The sequence below is a fragment of the Macrobrachium nipponense genome, chromosome 1, assembly GCF_015104395.2.
Source record: "Macrobrachium nipponense isolate FS-2020 chromosome 1, ASM1510439v2, whole genome shotgun sequence".
NCBI lineage: Eukaryota > Metazoa > Arthropoda > Malacostraca > Decapoda > Palaemonidae > Macrobrachium > Macrobrachium nipponense.
In genome coordinates this window covers 125029943-125048395 of record NC_087200.1, presented here as the reverse complement: position 1 = coordinate 125048395, position 18453 = coordinate 125029943, and the positions used below count along the sequence as shown (strand labels likewise).

Genomic DNA, 18453 nt, shown 5'->3' with positions numbered 1-18453 from the left:
TTGACTAAAAGACCAGAGACAATGGTGGAATTAAAACCAATTGCCAAGGTCATCCCAGTTTCAGAAAATTCCACCAAGGAATGGGCAATGCTACAACTCCCTTTTGAAGGGGAAAACCTTCTATTAAATATAGCTACACAGCAATTTAGGACCCCTATGAGAAGAATCTCAGAGGTGACATCCTCAGATGAATTTCATGCTAAGATCCACCACTTTAGTATTATAACCTCTACCACCTTGCTGGAAGTCAGCACCAAAATGCTTCCAAAGGGTTTCAGAATAATTTTGCTGTTGTGGCCAAGTCTTATGAGAACCATATGGCAAGCACTCTATGACTTTTTAGGGTGACACATTTTAGGGTGACATAAAAGTGCGAATGGAAACATTGCAGGGCTCCAACAAGTCACTTTCCATTGTAACTTATTATTACATAATAACCCCTTCTGTAAGGACCTATACTGAGGACTCTTGGAAAAACGGGGATTTCAGGAAACAAAAACCCAAAACTTCCCCTTACCCAAGCCAAAAAGGCTTCCTATAAGAAAAAAATCCTGTAAGCCTTCAGTCACCCAAAAGGATTCTTCAAATACAGACAGGTAGTCAGAAGGGACAACTCCTTATGAAGGGACAACAACAACAACAAGGAAATCTTTTTCACAAAGCCCAAAAACCCTCTTATAGGAAAAAGAGAAGCAACACCTGGAATGCCTATCAAGGGGTAAAGGCAGAGGAAGAGATGGATACCATTAGGAATGGTATGGTTGGGGGTAGACTTTAATGACATCACAGGCAATGGAAGTCTTCCCCTTAGGGACACAGCATTATTTTTAAACAGACTGGAGTGGAAATGGTCTCATCCCTCCCCCTCCTGTAAAGAGGTTCTTCCAAAAATCAGACCCCTCTCTGGCAGGTTACGTGAAGAAAGCCCCTGTCAGTGGGAGCCATAGAGAAACATGCGAATAATCACCACCAAGCTTGTCTCTTCAAGTGTCCCCGAAAAGGATTCCTCTGAAAGCAGAGTAATCCTAGACCTATCAACATTAAACAAGCACGTTGTTTGCCAAAATTTCCGGATAACGACCATTGACCTGGTACGTTCAATCATTTCAAAGGGACTTGGACAGCTATAGATCTGAAAGGCGCATACTGGCACATCCCTGTCGCTGTTCCCTTCTCCCCCTTCCTAGGGTTCTGGATAGGGGAAAATATGTACAAGTTCAAAGTCATGCCCTTTGGGCCAAACATTACCCTAAGAAATTTGACAAAATCAGTAACTATTGCTACTGATTTTGTCATATATCTTAGGGTAATGTTCAAGAAATCAGGAATACAACTAAAAGCCTACCTAGACAACTGGTTGATCTGGGGGGCACAAGAAAAGTTTCCTTGATAAACCTAAGGGCAGTGGTCAAAACACTACAGTTAAAAAATTTTATGATAAATTGGGAAAATTCCACCTCATAACCAGCAGACACTTTCAGTGGCTGGGACTGCATTGAGATACTTTTCACGGCCTACTTTCTCTCATCATCATACTCAAAACAGCATAAAGAAAGTCCTCAAAACATGCCTTGCACAGCCCAGAGTTCCCAAACGGCAATTAGAATGTAATTTCAGGCCTGTTACAATTTGCATTAATAATAGTCCAACAAATTCTGGCATTGGTCTGGGAAGGAATCTCTGTCGAAACAGGTCACCCTGACTCTTCAGTCTGTACGAGTGACAATATACGTAAACAGGTTGAGGACATTGGGATGATCGACAGGTGGAATGGAGGTGGTCAGCTACTCAAGAATTGTATAAATTTCCTGGAGCTGATGGCTGACATTTTGTCTCTCAAAAAACTCAAACCTCCAGAAGAGAGACACATTTGATTGGTTCTAAACAACATAACTGCAATGTCCTACATCAAGAAGTCAGGATCACACTCACCTCCTCTCTATATGATAATGATAGCCATCCTTCGATGGCACAAGCAAGGAATGGCACTTGTCTGCAATTCACCTCACGGGGCCTCTCAGTGTAATAGTAGACTCCCTATCATGGAAAATGACAACTTCAACGGAGTGGATGTTAGACAACCACTCTTTTCAGACAATAACCAACATGCTTCCACAACTGGAAGTGGACCTGCTTCCCACAAACTGCCAGGCAAGCAATGGCAAGAGATGCCTTCTTACGAGACTTGAACAAATGGGGGATGATATTTTTTTTTTGCTCCATTGTTCCAGATTTTGAAGTTGTTGAGGAAATTCCTAAATCTTCAAAGGAACAGCTTAGTACTTAATAGCCCCAAATTGGCCAAACAGGCGTTGGTTCCTATTACTGTCCATTGTTTTATACCCAGTCAGTAGGAGGGAAAGTTGTTTATGGATCTTCCTTTCTGAGCCGAAACCTTCACTGTTGGATTTTTAAAATATTATCTAGCATGAAAATTGCTCACCCAACATTGCTAGGTACCTAGTGCAAAAATACCAGTCTATATGGAAGGTATGGTTAGGTTATATCCATACTGAGAGCCCAGTCAGAATTTCTATGGAAACACTTTTAAATTTTCTGATCCCTTTTTGAAGACAAATGCCTTGCAGTTACAACAATCATGACATACAAGGCATCATTAATGTAACCATTGCTTTATGGATTTGGGACTGGCTCTAGTATAGAAGTTGTCACTTCCTTTCTGCGGTCATTTGTACCACAAGTCCTCCTCTCGAAAGGTTCCAATTACTTGGTCCCTGACCATGGTGCTGAGACTTTAATCAGCCCTTCAATTCAGAAGACCCAATAAAACCACAACTCACAACTACAATAGGTGATCTTCTTGATTGCATTAGCATCAGGAAGTCGTATTAGCAAACTGGGCTCTCTTAGATGGGGACGATACATCACACAAATTTATTATTGTCCTCTGGCCTGTCATTCCTGGCCAAGAATGAGAATCCTTTATAGAGGAAATCTCCTATTCTACGTAAACTAAATTAAGCAGACAAAACATTATGTCCGGTTCAAGCACTTGAGGTCTACCTAGAGGTCACAACAAACACCCAAGAAGGTTTGTTTTTCCTATACTCTACCAACATTATTTCCATGAGCTCAAACAAATTCGACTACACTGTGTATCAGTAGGTGGCATGGTTAGTCCTGACCCATAGGCACTACAGCGGCAAACCACGGGTCTTCATATCTGGTGGGTATGCTGACTATCGCTGGGGAAGTTTTGACAATACTGCAACCATACCCAGTATATTCAGGTAAGTCACCACAGAACTTACACCCTAAATACATAGGTTTGAATTCAGTTTCTTGTTCTTTACTACTAAACCTTGAAGCATGTGGAATAAAGAATGGGGCCTTGAAACTTGTGGTTTGACCATGGACCAGAAATGTTTTTGGGTTGTTGGGATTAAAATTCGAGAGCTTTTCAATACCTGTTAATTTCTTTGTAAAGCTCCTTGAGGATGAGACAGCAACTACACTGTTAAAAAACAGGTTTTAACATAGGAAAAACCTATTTTTGGTAGTCGCTGTTGAGTCCCTGACGAAGAGACATGGGATTTACATAAGGGACCATCCTGGACTGATCAACAAAAAGTAATGGCGTCTTGGTCTGTTTCTGGTTGTAAGTAAACAATATGACAGTGCATATGTGCATAGCCACTTCTTCTTGTGGGTTTTTGACGTAGGTAAAATGGGTTCAACATTCACTGAGGATATCCAACATTCACTGAGGATACAAGAAACTGCCTCTTATCCTGAATCCATTTACACTACATCACATGTTACAGTGGGCCCCCCTTATTTGCATTCTCTGGATTCGCAGACTCATTCGCGGATTTCTCTCGGGAACATTTCCCCACACTATTAGAAGAAAAGTCACCCATTCGCGGTATTTTTCGATGAGAAATATCCAGAAATTCCTGTTTTTTTTATAAATTTCATCATAAAATGCACTTTCTGTGGTAAAACTATTAAAAAAACCAAGTATAAAAATTTCTAGTGGGTTTTCCTTGTGTTTTCACTAACAAAATAGGCTGTTTTCAGAATTTTTATAGAGGTTCTAACTATTCGTGGATTCTAACTATTTGTATTTTTCATAGCTAACAAACCTGAGGCCTTAATATCAGGATAAAACTTCTGGTGCCAGCTAGAAACTGGTTAAAAACAATCAATAACAGTATATGCAAGGAATCTGTGGGATCTGGCATCAAATATGTAGATGAGGTGGAAGCAAGTCAGAGACCATGCTTGAAAGTGACACATTTAGTCTTTCTTCCAACCCAGGATAAGATAAGAGGGGCAGCTAGAGGTGGGCAGTCAATGTTAAGACCTCATATTTGTTAGCTATGAAAAATGCAAATTAACTTAAAATTTGTCATTTGTTCATATGCAGAACAAACTTTGTCTTAACATTAGGATTGACTTACACTTGGAGGGAGGCATGAGAATCCTGAACTGACTGCTTGTTTGACACACCTGATCACTCTTCTTATAAACGAGAATTCTAAAGAGGACCTAAGCCTCTGAGATGTTAGATAAATGGGCATCTAACACTCAATCCACTGGGAGTAAATACATCCAATGTAATAACATGACCAGATTCACTGCATATATGGAAGTCAAAGAGAACTATATTTGTTCAATTAACAAACCATGCCCGCCACATGAAATGGGTTTGTCACCACTCCTCACTCCCATCGCTGGAGAGAGGAGTGGACACTACCGAGAAGCAGATTTGTATGTTGTATGGAACATAAAAAGTGCTGTAACAGTATGGCTGTTCCAGCAACCCACCCACAGGTATTAAAGAAAGGAAAAAAGGGAAAGAAGGAGACAAGGCATCTCACTCATTCTCTCTTCCACTATCATCTTAGGCAAGATACGAACTGTCCCGCCAGGGGTACCGGAGGAGCTACACAACTTGTTGGGCAGCCACCACTGGACCTAAGGAAAAAGTGTCCAAGGACCTGTGGGCAATATCCTTTAAGTAGAAGGAAGTGAAAGTGGTTTGAAGAAGCCAGGAACCAGCATTCAAAATCCTATGTACAGATAAGTTCTTCTTAAATGCCAGGGGCGAACTTATTTCTCTGATGTCATGTGCTCTTGCATGCATAGTATTGGTGATGGAACTTGACAATGAGGAGTAGGCTTGCCCAATCACCCCATGTTGCCAAAAAGAAAAGTTATTCTTGGAAAGACAATTCTTTCTTGGCTCAACCCGTGCTAATAAAAAGTCTACGACACCTAAGTCTTAGGTGGTGAGTCCTGACAGGACAAAGCAGTAATTCTTGAGGATCAATATTAACAAACTCGTTCAGGGAAGGAGCAAATAAGTAATTGTGAACTGAGGGATTTTGAGTCTTGACCATGAATCCGGGATAAATTTGAAAGCTACGGACCCCTAACACCTGTTGTGTTTTACATCATAATCTAGACCATGCAGCTCTCCAACTCTTTTCAAGGAAGCCAAAGCCAAAAGAAAAACTGTCTTCAAAGTCAGTTCCCTGTCTGACTATTGACATAGGAGTTTGAATGGAGCTCGAGTGAGGCTACTCAGCACCAGAGTAAGGTCCCACTTAGGAGGTTTAAATTCCCAGGTGAACAAGACAGTTCAACACTCTTGAACAACACAGAGATTACCCAGGATGAAATGATGACCACATCTTTTAGATGAAGAACTAATCCCAAGGAAGCCCTGTAGCCTTTGACAGACAGAAAGATGTTTCTCTGTTCTGAGAAAGATCAGAAAGGCCACTATCTGCTGAACAGAAGTTCCGAGTGGAGAGAAACCCCGTCAACGACACCTATCACAGTAAATGGCCCACTTGCCCTGATACATGGCTGACAAAGGTCTCCTGAGGTAGCCGGACATCTGAGTCGCTGCCCTGTGAGAAAAACTCTCGCTTGCAAGAGATACTACTCAGTCTCCTGCCATGAAGAGATAGGGACCCTACCAATTCGTGGTACTTCTCCACATGAGGAGAGATAGAGAGAAGAGAAAGAAGATCCGGGGACCACTCTGCTTGGGGCCACAAAAGAGCTACTAGGGTCATCCTGAGATAACTGGAACCCACCACTCTGTTCAGGGCATGATGGATCGGGCAGAATGGAGGTAAGGTGTAAACTTCTAGGTTGTCCCAGGGATGCTGAAGGGCATCCTCCACCAAAGCGAATGGGTCTGGGACCACCAAACAGTAGACCCCAAGCTTTCTATTGAACCATGTATGTAATGGAGAGGTCTAACAAGGGTCTTCCTCATATATGGAATAGCCTGTCTGCTATGTCCTGATGCAGAGACCACTCTGTACCTAGAACTTGACTCCAATGACTTACCTTGTCAGCCACCACATTTATCTTGCCTGGAATATATCTGACCATGAGTTCCACAGAGTTGTCGATCACCCACTGGTGCAATTCAACTGTCAATGAGTGAAGCTGGCATGACACCATGCCTACATTTGATCACATATGCTAACACCATAGTGTTGTCTAACATCAGAATGAAAGAGTGACCTACTACCCTCTCCTGAAACTCCTGAAGACCCAGGAAGGTAGCTTTCAACTCCAACATGTTGGTGTGGAGTTACTTGTCCTGACAGCTCCACGTCCCCAAAGTCAGGAACTCTTCCAGATGAGTACACCATCCTTTGGAGAAGGCATCCAAGAACAGGAGAAAATCTGAAGGGGTTGAATGAAGAGGAACTCTCACTGTTAGGCTCTGGTCATCCAACCATCACAGAAGGTCTCTTCTCACCTCTGTTGATGGAGGAACCTGGAGCTGAGGGGAGTCTCCTGCTGGGGACTAAAACCCCTTTAGTCTCCACTACAGAGATTGAATATGAAGATGCCCACGGGACCAGCTTCTCTAGAGAAGTCAAGTGGCCCAGAAGTACTTGCCACTGGTGGGTTGGTTGCTCTCCCCTCAAAAGGAAGGAAAGAGCTACAATCCTGAATGTCTCTTTCCTCTGTTCTGATGAAAAACCCCTCAACAATGTTGTATCTATCACCGTTCCCATGTAAAGAATCCTCTGGCTGGGAAGAAGATAGGACTTTTCCAGATTTATCATGATATCTAGGCTGTAATAAAACTGGAGAAGATGGTCCCTGTCTTGAACCAGTCTTTCCCGGGAACTTGCCATGACCAATCAATTGTCGAGATACCTCAACAGGCAAATCCCCTGCACAAGAGCCCATGTCAACACTGTTGAACACTTGTGGAGCTGTTGTCAACCTGAAGCAAAGGACCCTGAACTGGAATCCTTTCTCCCAAAGACTGAAGCTGGAGAACTTTCTGGATGAAGGGTGGATAAGAATCTGAAAGTAAGTCGTTCTCTCTCACAGCTTCCAAGAATGTCCATGGTGTCACTATCCTGAACCTCATCTTCCCAATTAAGTAGTTCAGCACTGAAAGATTTATCACTGGCCTCCAATTGCCAGTGGCCTTTGGTACCAGGAAGACTCGACTGTGAAACCCTGGAGAAGGATGTACTAACCTCTCAACTGCACCCTTGTCCATCATCTTCCTCACTTCCTTCTGGAGAGCTAACTGCTTCAGAGAGTCTTGGTTGGACATCAAGTGTAGGAGAGGATGATTGGAGAGAGGAGGAGGGTAGTTGAACAGAAGTAGATACCCTAACTGAAGGACATCTACTACCCACCGTTCTGCTCTGTGCACTTGCCATGTAGTCGGAACCTTGTCTTCCTGATGAAATGGTTCAGTATTAAAAGATCTATCACTGGCTTCCAATCCCCTTTGGTACCAGGAAGACTTGACTGTAGAACCCCAGAGAATAATGTACTAACCTTTCAACTGCACCCTTGTCCATCATCTTCCTCACTTCCTTCTGGAGAGCTAAATGCTTCAGAGAGTCTTGGGTGTACATCAAGTGTAGGAGAGGACAATCGGGGAGAGGAGGAAGGAAGTCAAACGGAAGTAGATATCCTACCCGAAGGACATCTATTACCTGTGGTTCTGCTCCATGCACTTGCCATGTGGCCCAATGGCTTGCCAGGCATCCCCCCACTGGAAGCAACAGGCAGGGAGTGGAGCACTCTCTATCAATGTCTTCCCCTACCCCTGCCCCTAGTCCCCATCCCTGATCTTGAGGAGCAGGACTGAAAAGGGCACTGCTGCAGCTGCTTCTCTGGAGTCGGAGCTGGTTTGGAAGCTTTAGTCGAAGTCAATGGTTTTGAAGGCTTTCTGGCAGGGGACTGCCCATTCTGCCTTAGAGCTGGTGGGTGAGACTGAGTCGACGATTTAGCACTACCTACAGAACAAGCCGATTGTTATTGTCAGCCTGCCATCTGTCTATTGCAACATACAACTGATCTCTCAGTGGAAGGAACTGGGATTCTAGAGATCCCAATTCTGCAAGGACAACAACAAATCTGTATCCACTGAACAAGCTACTTAAGAAAGGGTTGTGTCCCTTCTAAGTACTACTAGTAGCAAGTTAGCCCACAAATTTGCATTAAGATGCCACAGGTATGAAATGGCCTTCACAACAGATTGAAGCAACCTGATGAATGTAGGATTGCTGAAAGTTCCTCTTGCAGAATGCGATAAAGAAAGCCTAGCCACTGCTGATGACCACGAATCTACCCATGACAAAGTCTGAAAGGCAGAAGAGGCAGTCAACTCCAAGGTAGAAGCTTCTTGAAAGGTTAACGAAGGGCCTTAGGCCCTAACTTGATCCAGGGTCAACCCAAGTTTCAACTGAATTACATCCAAGTTGACCTGCCTACTCATTAGCAGTACAAGACTTGTAGAGCAATACTTCTTATGACAAATAAGAGGAGGGGGAAGAAGCTGGAAAGACTTATTGGAACAGAGAGAATTGTCCCATCCCAAAACCAAAGATTTCACTTGCTGCAAGACTGAATCAGCATCCCCTGAACAATGCAACTCTAATGATGTCTTCACATCCTTCTTTGGTCCTAATAAGGCCTCTATTCCTGTAGGGGTCATTGTAGACACTCTCAATCCTCTTAGAGAGATTACTGAACTCATGCATGCAAGTTGTATGGGGGTCTGTCAAAGTAGAAGCTAGGAAGCATGAACAAGGGAACCCTGGAAGGCTGGGACACATGCGTGGACACTCACAGAACTTCATAGATTGGATGGAGGAATCCATAATGAAATCACAAAACACACAGACGCCCAAAGCACAAGAAAACAGGAGAGAAATTATAAGCTTAGAAAAAAACAGCTTCGAAGAAGAGAGCAAAAGCAAACATCCACTCTCCAAGGCAGTTGAAGAAAGAGAGAGTGCGTCATGGAGTTCAAGAGTGGTCTCTGACCCGCTTCCATCTCATCTACGTATTAGATGCCAGATGCCACAGATTTCTTGCATATACGTACAATTTTCTATTGTTTTTAAGCAGTTTCCAGCTGATGCCAGGAAATTAATCCTAATGTTAAGACCAAAGTTTTGTTCTGTGTATGAACAAAGAAAGCTTTTTCACTGCACACCGATTCTATTCTCGTTGAACAATGAACACTGTACAAATAAATAAAAAGTTTAGGCACATTAAAATACAAAAGATGTGGTTGAGTCCTGTAAGAGATGAAAACACTACATATAACTTACTTGAATTGGCAAAATATATCAGCATACTCTGTAGAAACATCAAAGGCCTGAAGAACTGTAACACGGAAAGTAAATTCCTGACCAATTTTTAAGTGAGAGGGAAGCTCTTCTTCTTTCCAACTGTCACACGAACTAACACTGCTGTCACCTCGGCCACTGTCCACCTCACATACTTCATCTGAAAATATTTACCAGCAATAATATACATAAGGCTCAAATATTTTTCCAATTGTAAATCATAATGTACAATGCAAACTTTCTTCTTGTTTTCTTATACAAGGCTACCTCTTTAAATAACCGAGTTCAAAATACTAATACAAGCTACCTATTTAAATAACTGAGTTCAAAACATATTTTTACTTACAAATATGCAAAACCATTTGCAGAAAATAATAAACATATAAGTAAAGTATGTTATGTAACTCTATCAGAATAAAATAAGAAAACAGCTAGCAACTTGTCCTAGTCATGTGTTGTAGCTAAGAATAATAGCTTTCTTAAAGTAATCTTAATACACAATGATATTTCATCACAGCTCATTCTGGAGTTCAACACTGGGGAGAGTTTTATGTATATAGTATTCTTAAATCACAGACTTCTGATGAATTCCCTCACATTCCTTGAAAGTGAGCTTTAACAAATTTCCATTTCGTCCACATTCTCTCTATGCCCTCTCCATGATCTTTGGCTTTCCCACTATGTAATCAGAATTTTGCCACTTCCATGTCTACTATATAGCTGAGTTATTCCTCTTCCCTTCACATGATATCACTGAACCTTATCAATATACATTTCATATATATTTACTTGTGCAGATACAGTGGAGCCCCCTATTCATGGTTCCAGATTTGCTGTGTTACATACTCGCAGATTTTTCTATGGAACCTATCTCAAGATCATTCACGGAAAAACTTGCCTATTTGCAGATTTTTTCCTAGAGGAATAGTATTCTGTATTTTCTTATCATTTTTGTGACAAAATAGTACTGTACACTATGTATGTATATATTTCTTTGATAAATAATGATTTACAGTACTACTAATTTCCAAATAGTACAGTGGTACCTTTTTGTCAAACGTTTCTTATGTCGAACATTCCATTTTTTTACCAAAATTCTTTAAGAAGTTTTGTCAATTATCAAACAAATACTCATACTTTTGACCTGACCAATTATCTTGTTTATACTTCATACTTGACATATTGAGTGACACTTGTTCTTTATTATTTTTTAGTACCAAAAAAGTAAATCATCCTCACATTATGAAACACACTAGTATCAAGTTCAACTACTAAGCGCCTTAGATTCTTTGTTTAAATGACTTCCTTGTGAAAAGTTATTTAATCTTTTTTCTTTTCTTATGTGCATTGTGTACTTATTCCTTATTTGTTTGCAAAATCCTTATGTTTATTGGATTATAACTTTAAATTCTGCCTTTCTCCAACAGGAAGTTGATGTGTTGTGGCGTAATTAATCTCCCTCTTGCACTCACGATCCAAGTATAAAGATGTCAACAATCATACACATGTGAGGGATTAATTTCACATCTGCCAGATGCTGATTTCTCTCTCTCTCTCTCTCTCTCTCTCTCTCTCTCTCTCTCTCTCTCTCTCTCTCTCTCTCTCTCTCTCTCTCTCTCTCTCTCTCAGACACACACACAATCAGACACACATAATATTGATTTCTTTGATTATCCTTGCAAAAGGTGAATAAAATTTATTTTGTTATCAACCTTACTGTGATCATTTAGGTTTTCTTAAGGGATCCCATCTCTCCTCCCTCAATCCCAGCTGGCCATGCAACATTTTCACCAAATACTTCGTAAATTGAATTTTTAGCTCATACACAGGAACAAAGTTTTTTGAAAATTTTACTTCGTATAACATGCTTTTTTGTGACCTTAATTTAATATTTAAACACATTGATAACATAAAAAAATTTTAAAAGGGGAACTTTTTGAGTGGGCTAGAACTAATTATCCTGATTCCCTTTAGTATTTCTTATGGGGAAATTTGTTTCATATTTAGAACAAATTGCATTTCCACCAGCCTTCGGCAACAGATTAAGTTTGAAGTCAAGCATACTACTGTATTATTAAGTTTAATAAGATTACAGTATATAATAAGATTAAATAATACAGTTATATTAATAATAATATTGTACATATACGGTGCCTGTAATAATACATACAGTACCTGTATGTACTAATTTTCAGATATAAGATTATTAAGATTAAATAACAATGAACTACAGTCATAATAATACTAATAATACATGGTAATAAGATTACGTAATATTACATAATAAGATTAACCCTTAAACGCCGAAGCGGTAAAAAAAAAAATGTCTCCCGTGTGCCGGAGGTGTTTCAGAGTGAGCGCGGAAGCGGAAAAAATAGTTTTTTCAAAAAATCACAGCACGCTTAGTTTTCAAGATTAAGGGTTCATTTCTGGCTCCTTTTTTTGTCATTGGCTGAAGTTTAGTATGCAACCATCAGAAATGAAAAAAATGATCATTATCATATATAAATAATGCAATATATGATAGCGCAAAAACGAAATTTCATATATAATTGTATTCAAATCGCGCTGTGTGCAAAACGGTTAAAGGTAACAAGTTACTTTTTTCCGTTGTAATGTACACTAAATTGCAATCATTTTGGTATATAATACATTGTAAAACTATAAAAGCAACACAGAGAAAATATTATCACAAAATAATGCAAGAATTCGTAACGTGCGGACGTAAACAAATATTTTTTTCAAAAAATTCACCATAAATCTAAATAATGTCCTAGAGACTTCCAATTTCTTTCAAAATTAAGACAAATGATTGAATATTACTATACTGTAAGAGTATTAGCTTACAATTGCAGTTTTCGACCATATCTGACGAGTTAAAGTTGACCGAATGTCGAATTTTTTTATATATATTTTTTATATGCAATTATTTCGGAAATAAGAAGAGCTACAACCTTCAAATATTTTTTATTTTATTCTACATAAAATTGCGCACATTTTCATATATAAAACTTTATGAAATACCTAATATGAAATGGAGCAAATATTCCGAGAATGGGACGAACGCATTTCGGAGATTTGTGGCGGAGAATCCGTGCGCGGAGGGAAGGAAAGTTTTTTTTTTTAAATTCACCATGAATCTAAATATTGTGCTAGAGACTTCGAATTTGTTTCAAGATGAAGATAAATGACTGAATATTACTAGACTGTAAGAGTTTTAGCTTACAATTGCATTTTCGACCATTTCGGTAGAGTCAAAGTTGACCGAACGTGGTTTTTTTCTATTTATTGTGATTTATATGCAAATATTTCGAAAATGAGAAAAGCTACAACCTTCAATTATTTTTGGTTGTATTCTACATAAAATTGCGCACATTTTCATATATAAAACTTTATATAACGGCTAATTTAAAATGGTGCAAACATTACCACAATCGCACGTATGATTTTTTCGGAAGAGTTACCGCGCGGACGTAAAGAAAATGTTATTTTTTTCATAAATTCACCATAAATCGAAATATTGTGCTAGAGACTTCCAATTTGTTGCAAAATGAAGGTAAATGCTTGAATATTACTAGAATATAAGCGTTTTAGCTTACAATTGAGTTTTTCGACCATTTCAGTAGAGTCAAAGTTGACCGAAGGTTGAAAATTTGTCACTTATCATTTTTTATATGAAAATATTTCAAAATTGATAAAAGCTACAACCATGGGTTGTTTTTAGTTGTATTGTGCATGAAATTGCGCACATTTTCATATATAAAACTTTATGTAATGGCTAATTTAACATGGTGCAAACATTACCACAATCGCATGTATGATTTTTTTCGGAAGAGTTACCGTGCGGACGTAAGGAAAAAGTTTTTTCATAAATTCACCATAAATAGAAATATTGTGCTAGAGACTTCCAATTAGTTGCAAAATTAAGGTAAATGATTGAATATTACTAAAATATAAGAGTTTTAGCTTACAATTGCGTTTTTCGACCATTTCGGTAGAGTCAAAGTTGACCGAAGGTTGATATTTTGGCACTTATCGTTATTTATATGAAAATATCTCAAAACTGATAAAAGCTACAATCATGAGTATTTTTTTGTTGTATTCTACATAAAAATGTGCACATTTTCATATATAATACTCCATGTAACGGCTAATTTAAAATGGTACAAAAATTATGTCAAAGTGACAAAATAATTTCTGAGATATGTCACAGATACTTTTTAGTGCAGCAAGAAAGAAATTCGCGCTTGCACGCCTGCTTAACGATTGTAAACAAAACAACACCTTGATCCGTGAACTCCCAGCATCCCCCAAGGCGCGTGATTCAAGAGTTTTCGGCTGGTAGGCCTAAAAGTATTTTTCCGCAAATTTTTAAAAAAACTTTTGTATGTCGACGTAAAATACGTCCAGTCGGCACCCGAGAGAAAAAATGTCGACGTAAAATACGTCCAGTCGGCGTTTAAGGGTTAAATGACACTTTTAATAATACGTAATACACTGTATACCTGTAATAATAAAAATATATATATCTAAACCATATGGGTACTCACCAATGAAGAATGTTGACTTGAGGATGATGATGATGAATAAGCTGTGCAGTCTTATGGATGATGATGAAGATATGACTGCACAGCAAACCAGAGGAGTTACATCTCCTCTGGAGGTGCCTCTTCCCCTTCTTCGGGAACTTGGGGAGGCACTTCTATAGGGGTTTGGAGAGGTTTTGGAGGAGCCTTCTTCGTCCGTTTGATAAACATGGCAATAGGCAGCGACTGTTGTGCTTCTTCATGCTGACAAAACATTATTATATGGTGCCACTGCCACATCAAGGGCATTTGAAAACTTCAAGGAGTGTTCTTAAGGATCCCATGCCATAGCTGACTCCTGCGCCTTCTTGACTATTCTCTCAAGTTGGGACAGACATTCCAAAGACAGGACCTCATCCTCCTCCTTGTCTCCTGAACCTGGCATGTCAGCTCTTCCAAACCTGACAAACCGCCTTCTGAAGAAAGGGAGGAGGCACCCCTAGAGGAGATGTAACTCCTCTGCTTTGCTGTGCGGTCATACAGTATCACCATCTTCCTTCATCAGACTGCACAGGTAATTTATCATCTTCACCTTTAATCAATATTCATCATTGGAGAGTACAGTATAGGGGAACTTTATTAGTTTTTACACAGAGTTGTAAGCCATATATGTGCATTAAGGGTAATGTAAGATGACTTTGAAATTATATTAAAGTGTTTTGAGACGATAGTTTAAGGTACATTTTATGTGTGAACTATCAATAATAGGCAGTTAACTATTAAAATATGCAGCTATAAGTGATTTTAGAGGGGAGTTCTTTGGTCTCTAAAAAAATACAGCTTTTTAGGGGGGGGGGGGGGGGTCTAGCATTCGCAGATTTTAGCCATCAGCGGATGGTTGTGGTCCCTAACCCTTGTGAATCCCATGGGTAAACTGTACATACTACAGTTTTTAATCTTATATCTCATGTAAATTTTGGTCATAGTAATTGCAGATGGATGTAAATCCCAATAGCAGTCTGCTGTACTTAAGTACATATACTACTGTCAAATAATATGAAACTATGGAACTGAGATAACAGTTCACTCAACTATGGAGACATTTCATTATAGGGAACTTCATCTATTTTATAACAGTATAAAAATAATTTAAATAGTACAGTCGTCCCTCGTCTATCACATGGGGTTAGGCTCTTGAACCCAAATCCTCGCCACACTCATATAAACATTTCCCACACTCTTAAACCTACATAATTTTAACCAAAAACATTACAAACTGTTTGGTGAAAATGGCATGCAGCCGACTGGGATTGATGGAGGAGAGATGGGATCCTCTCAAGGAAACTGAAATGGTCGCAATAGGCAAAGATTAATACTACGTTTAATCTTATTCACATTTCAAAGGAATCGACACTGTGTATTTGTTAGTGAGCGAGAAAGAGAGAGAGAAAGTAATCAGCATCCAGCAGATGTGAAAACAATCCCTCTTGTGTGTGTATGATTGTTGACATGTTTACACTTAGATCTTGAGTACAAGAAGGAGATTAATTATGCCAAAACACACCAACTTACTGTTTGCAAATGGCAGAATTTAACATCATAATCCAATAAACATGAGGATTTTTCAAATAAATAAGTACGTAATAAGTAAAGAATAAGTACGTAATAAGTAAAGAATGCAAGTAAGAAAAGGAAAGAGAGATCAAATAACTTTTCACAAGGAGGTCATTTAAACAAACAATCCAAGGCACACAGAAGCTGAATGCTACGCCACTGGGTTTCATGATTTAAGCATAAGTTACTTTTACAATGTTAAAACTGTAAAAAGCAAGTATCACTCAACAGGTATTTTACCGTAACAAAAAGACGTGATTCAGGCGAATTGGGCCTAAGTGAAAGAAACGGGTGAAATGTAGTGAAACAGAAAAATCATACGAGCCCAGCTGGGAAGTCAGTGGGAAGCAGACTTATGTCTCCCACTCAATAACCCCCCACCATCCCCTCCCTCTCCTCTCTACCATCTTTCTCAGCTCAGTCCCTAATACAAGCTCAAGGAAGACTCTCGATTTCTTTTAGTTACTGTATTGCATTTGATTATTTTTATATTGTATCATTCTGTGAAATTTATTGTGAAATTTCCTTCTTTTATTTTTTTATGTGAATTGTTACTGCTTTTACATACATACAGTAATGTTTTTACTGTCTCTTCTCCTTCTCTCCTCAACAATATGAATGCTTCCTCCCTCTTTTATCTTAAAATTTTATTGTAAAATGCTTTATTCTTTTACGTATTTATTTATACAAATTATAAAGGAAAAACACTTTAATACAGTTTTTCTCATAGGATGTAGTAGCCTGTCGAGTACAAGTACTATAAGCAAGACAATCGGTCAGGCTGAAATACATACACAAGTATTTCTTCGATAAATGACAAAATTTCTTCTAAAATTTTGGTTGAATAACGAAACGTTCAACATAAATGTTTGACAAAAAAGGTACCAAATTTCTAGGCTAGAAATGCCTATTTTACCACAAAATAAAAATAATAAATACTGCAAAATCCTGTGATATATAGCAAAAAATCTGTTATACAAATTTAGACATAGTGTAAAGATAAAAAATCTGTGATCCAGTGAGATTGTGATATGGTGAAGGATAACTTGAAATTTCATCAACACCTAACTCTAAAAAAGAGGCATTGAGCAACCTTATATGAACCCAATAACACCAGTTACAAAACACATCTAATCGCTGAGACTGCAGTCACTGAGCTCATGAAGAATAATATACTATATGTACAGCAAAATAGACATAAATCCTTAATAACACAAGCATCATTAGCTCTGTCCCATGATACTATGCACTGGGCACTACTAAATCACTTGCAATAAAAATGTCTACCTATTTATTTCCTATGGTAAAATTTTTAACTAACTTCCAACTAATTTCCTAAAGTACTTCAGTAGAAAACAATTTACCAATTACTTATATAACAATGTTAACTATGACACTGTTGTAAAATAAAATTCAGTACTTATGCACTTGATATATGTTCACAAATCTTTCTTAACACATTTCAAATAAGAATAACTAACAAAACAAAAAATATTTAGCAAAAATTACAGGAATCAGCCAAGAGCAAACCTTAATTATTTCATCTACAGTATGGTAAACACATTAGGAGTCAATCATTCATGTGATTAGGACAAAATATAAAAGTCACATCTATAAGAGCAGAAATAGAAATTTACACAAAACTTCTATTGTTTTTTTACTTAATGTTGCAAATTGGATTTAGATTTTAAAGGTCAGAAAATTCATTCTACTATCACCACATTTCTAAATAAAAAACGAACAACGTAAACCAACCTTCCAATTTAATTGACTCTGAAGGGCAAACTTGGCCCTCAACAATGCGTTCCTCCTCTGCAGCAGCTGCTGTGTTCTTCTCTAAAACCTGAGCAGAAAGTGAGCCTCGTTTTGCACGGGGCTTCTTAAATGCTCCATCATTGAAAGATATACGAGCAGACTGTCGGACTCCTAATGGCTGAGAAGTTTCTATTGTGTCTTCATCTGACGCTAAAATATAGTAAATTTACAATTCACTATTTGGATTTTGTTTCCTTTGCATTTACCTTTTCAAAACCAAGACCTGCACATACTTTCTTTTTATAAGCTCTTATCTTAAGATGGATGAAGTTCTTTGGATATATAATTACGTATCATGTTACTGCAAATATTAAATAGTTAAATGTAACAGGTTACTAAGTATCATTTTTCACAGAATTCTATACCAAAGATAATACAAAGTAAACAATTCTGGAGTGTACAACTGAGGTAAATATAATAATTTTGTAAAAACAGTTGAGCAAGAAATAGATGATAAAACAACTATAAATATTATATGTTTCTGCGAGAATTTCAAATGTTTTGCTATTTAGCACATAAATTATCACATCAAGGCTGATAATACATATACTGAACTGTTTATTAAAAACTTACCAACCACAGCCTGAACTGCAACTTTCAAGTAACCCTTAACATCTCCTCGCTCATTGACAATTGCAACACGGTGCACAAGAGGAACAGGGTACAAGAGATTGCTGAGATACATAAAACCTCTGCAACAAGAAAACAGGGAGTACATGTATATAATGTTTTCATTTGTTTTGACACAAAACCCCATCACTTTGTGACCACCTTCAGGTGTGTCAGTTCCCTTTCCAGACATCCTTAAAGATCTCCCAAGTCTCTTTATCAGTAGGAAATGGTCATTTCAAGCCTGCCTGAGTCTGTGCTGACCTGTCAACTTTGCTCCCAGT

At 38.4% G+C, this 18453-nt stretch overlaps 1 protein-coding gene across 1 annotated transcript in view; it reads right to left on the bottom strand.

Annotated features, from left to right (window-relative positions):
- Window positions 1–18453, bottom strand: part of LOC135219597 (kinesin-like protein unc-104) — a 298157-nt gene that overhangs the window by 78181 nt on the left and 201523 nt on the right. Inside the window, 3 exon segments of the mRNA XM_064256487.1 lie at window positions 9588–9765; window positions 17501–17710; window positions 18134–18252. Coding sequence (XP_064112557.1) covers window positions 9588–9765; window positions 17501–17710; window positions 18134–18252 — 507 coding nt within the window.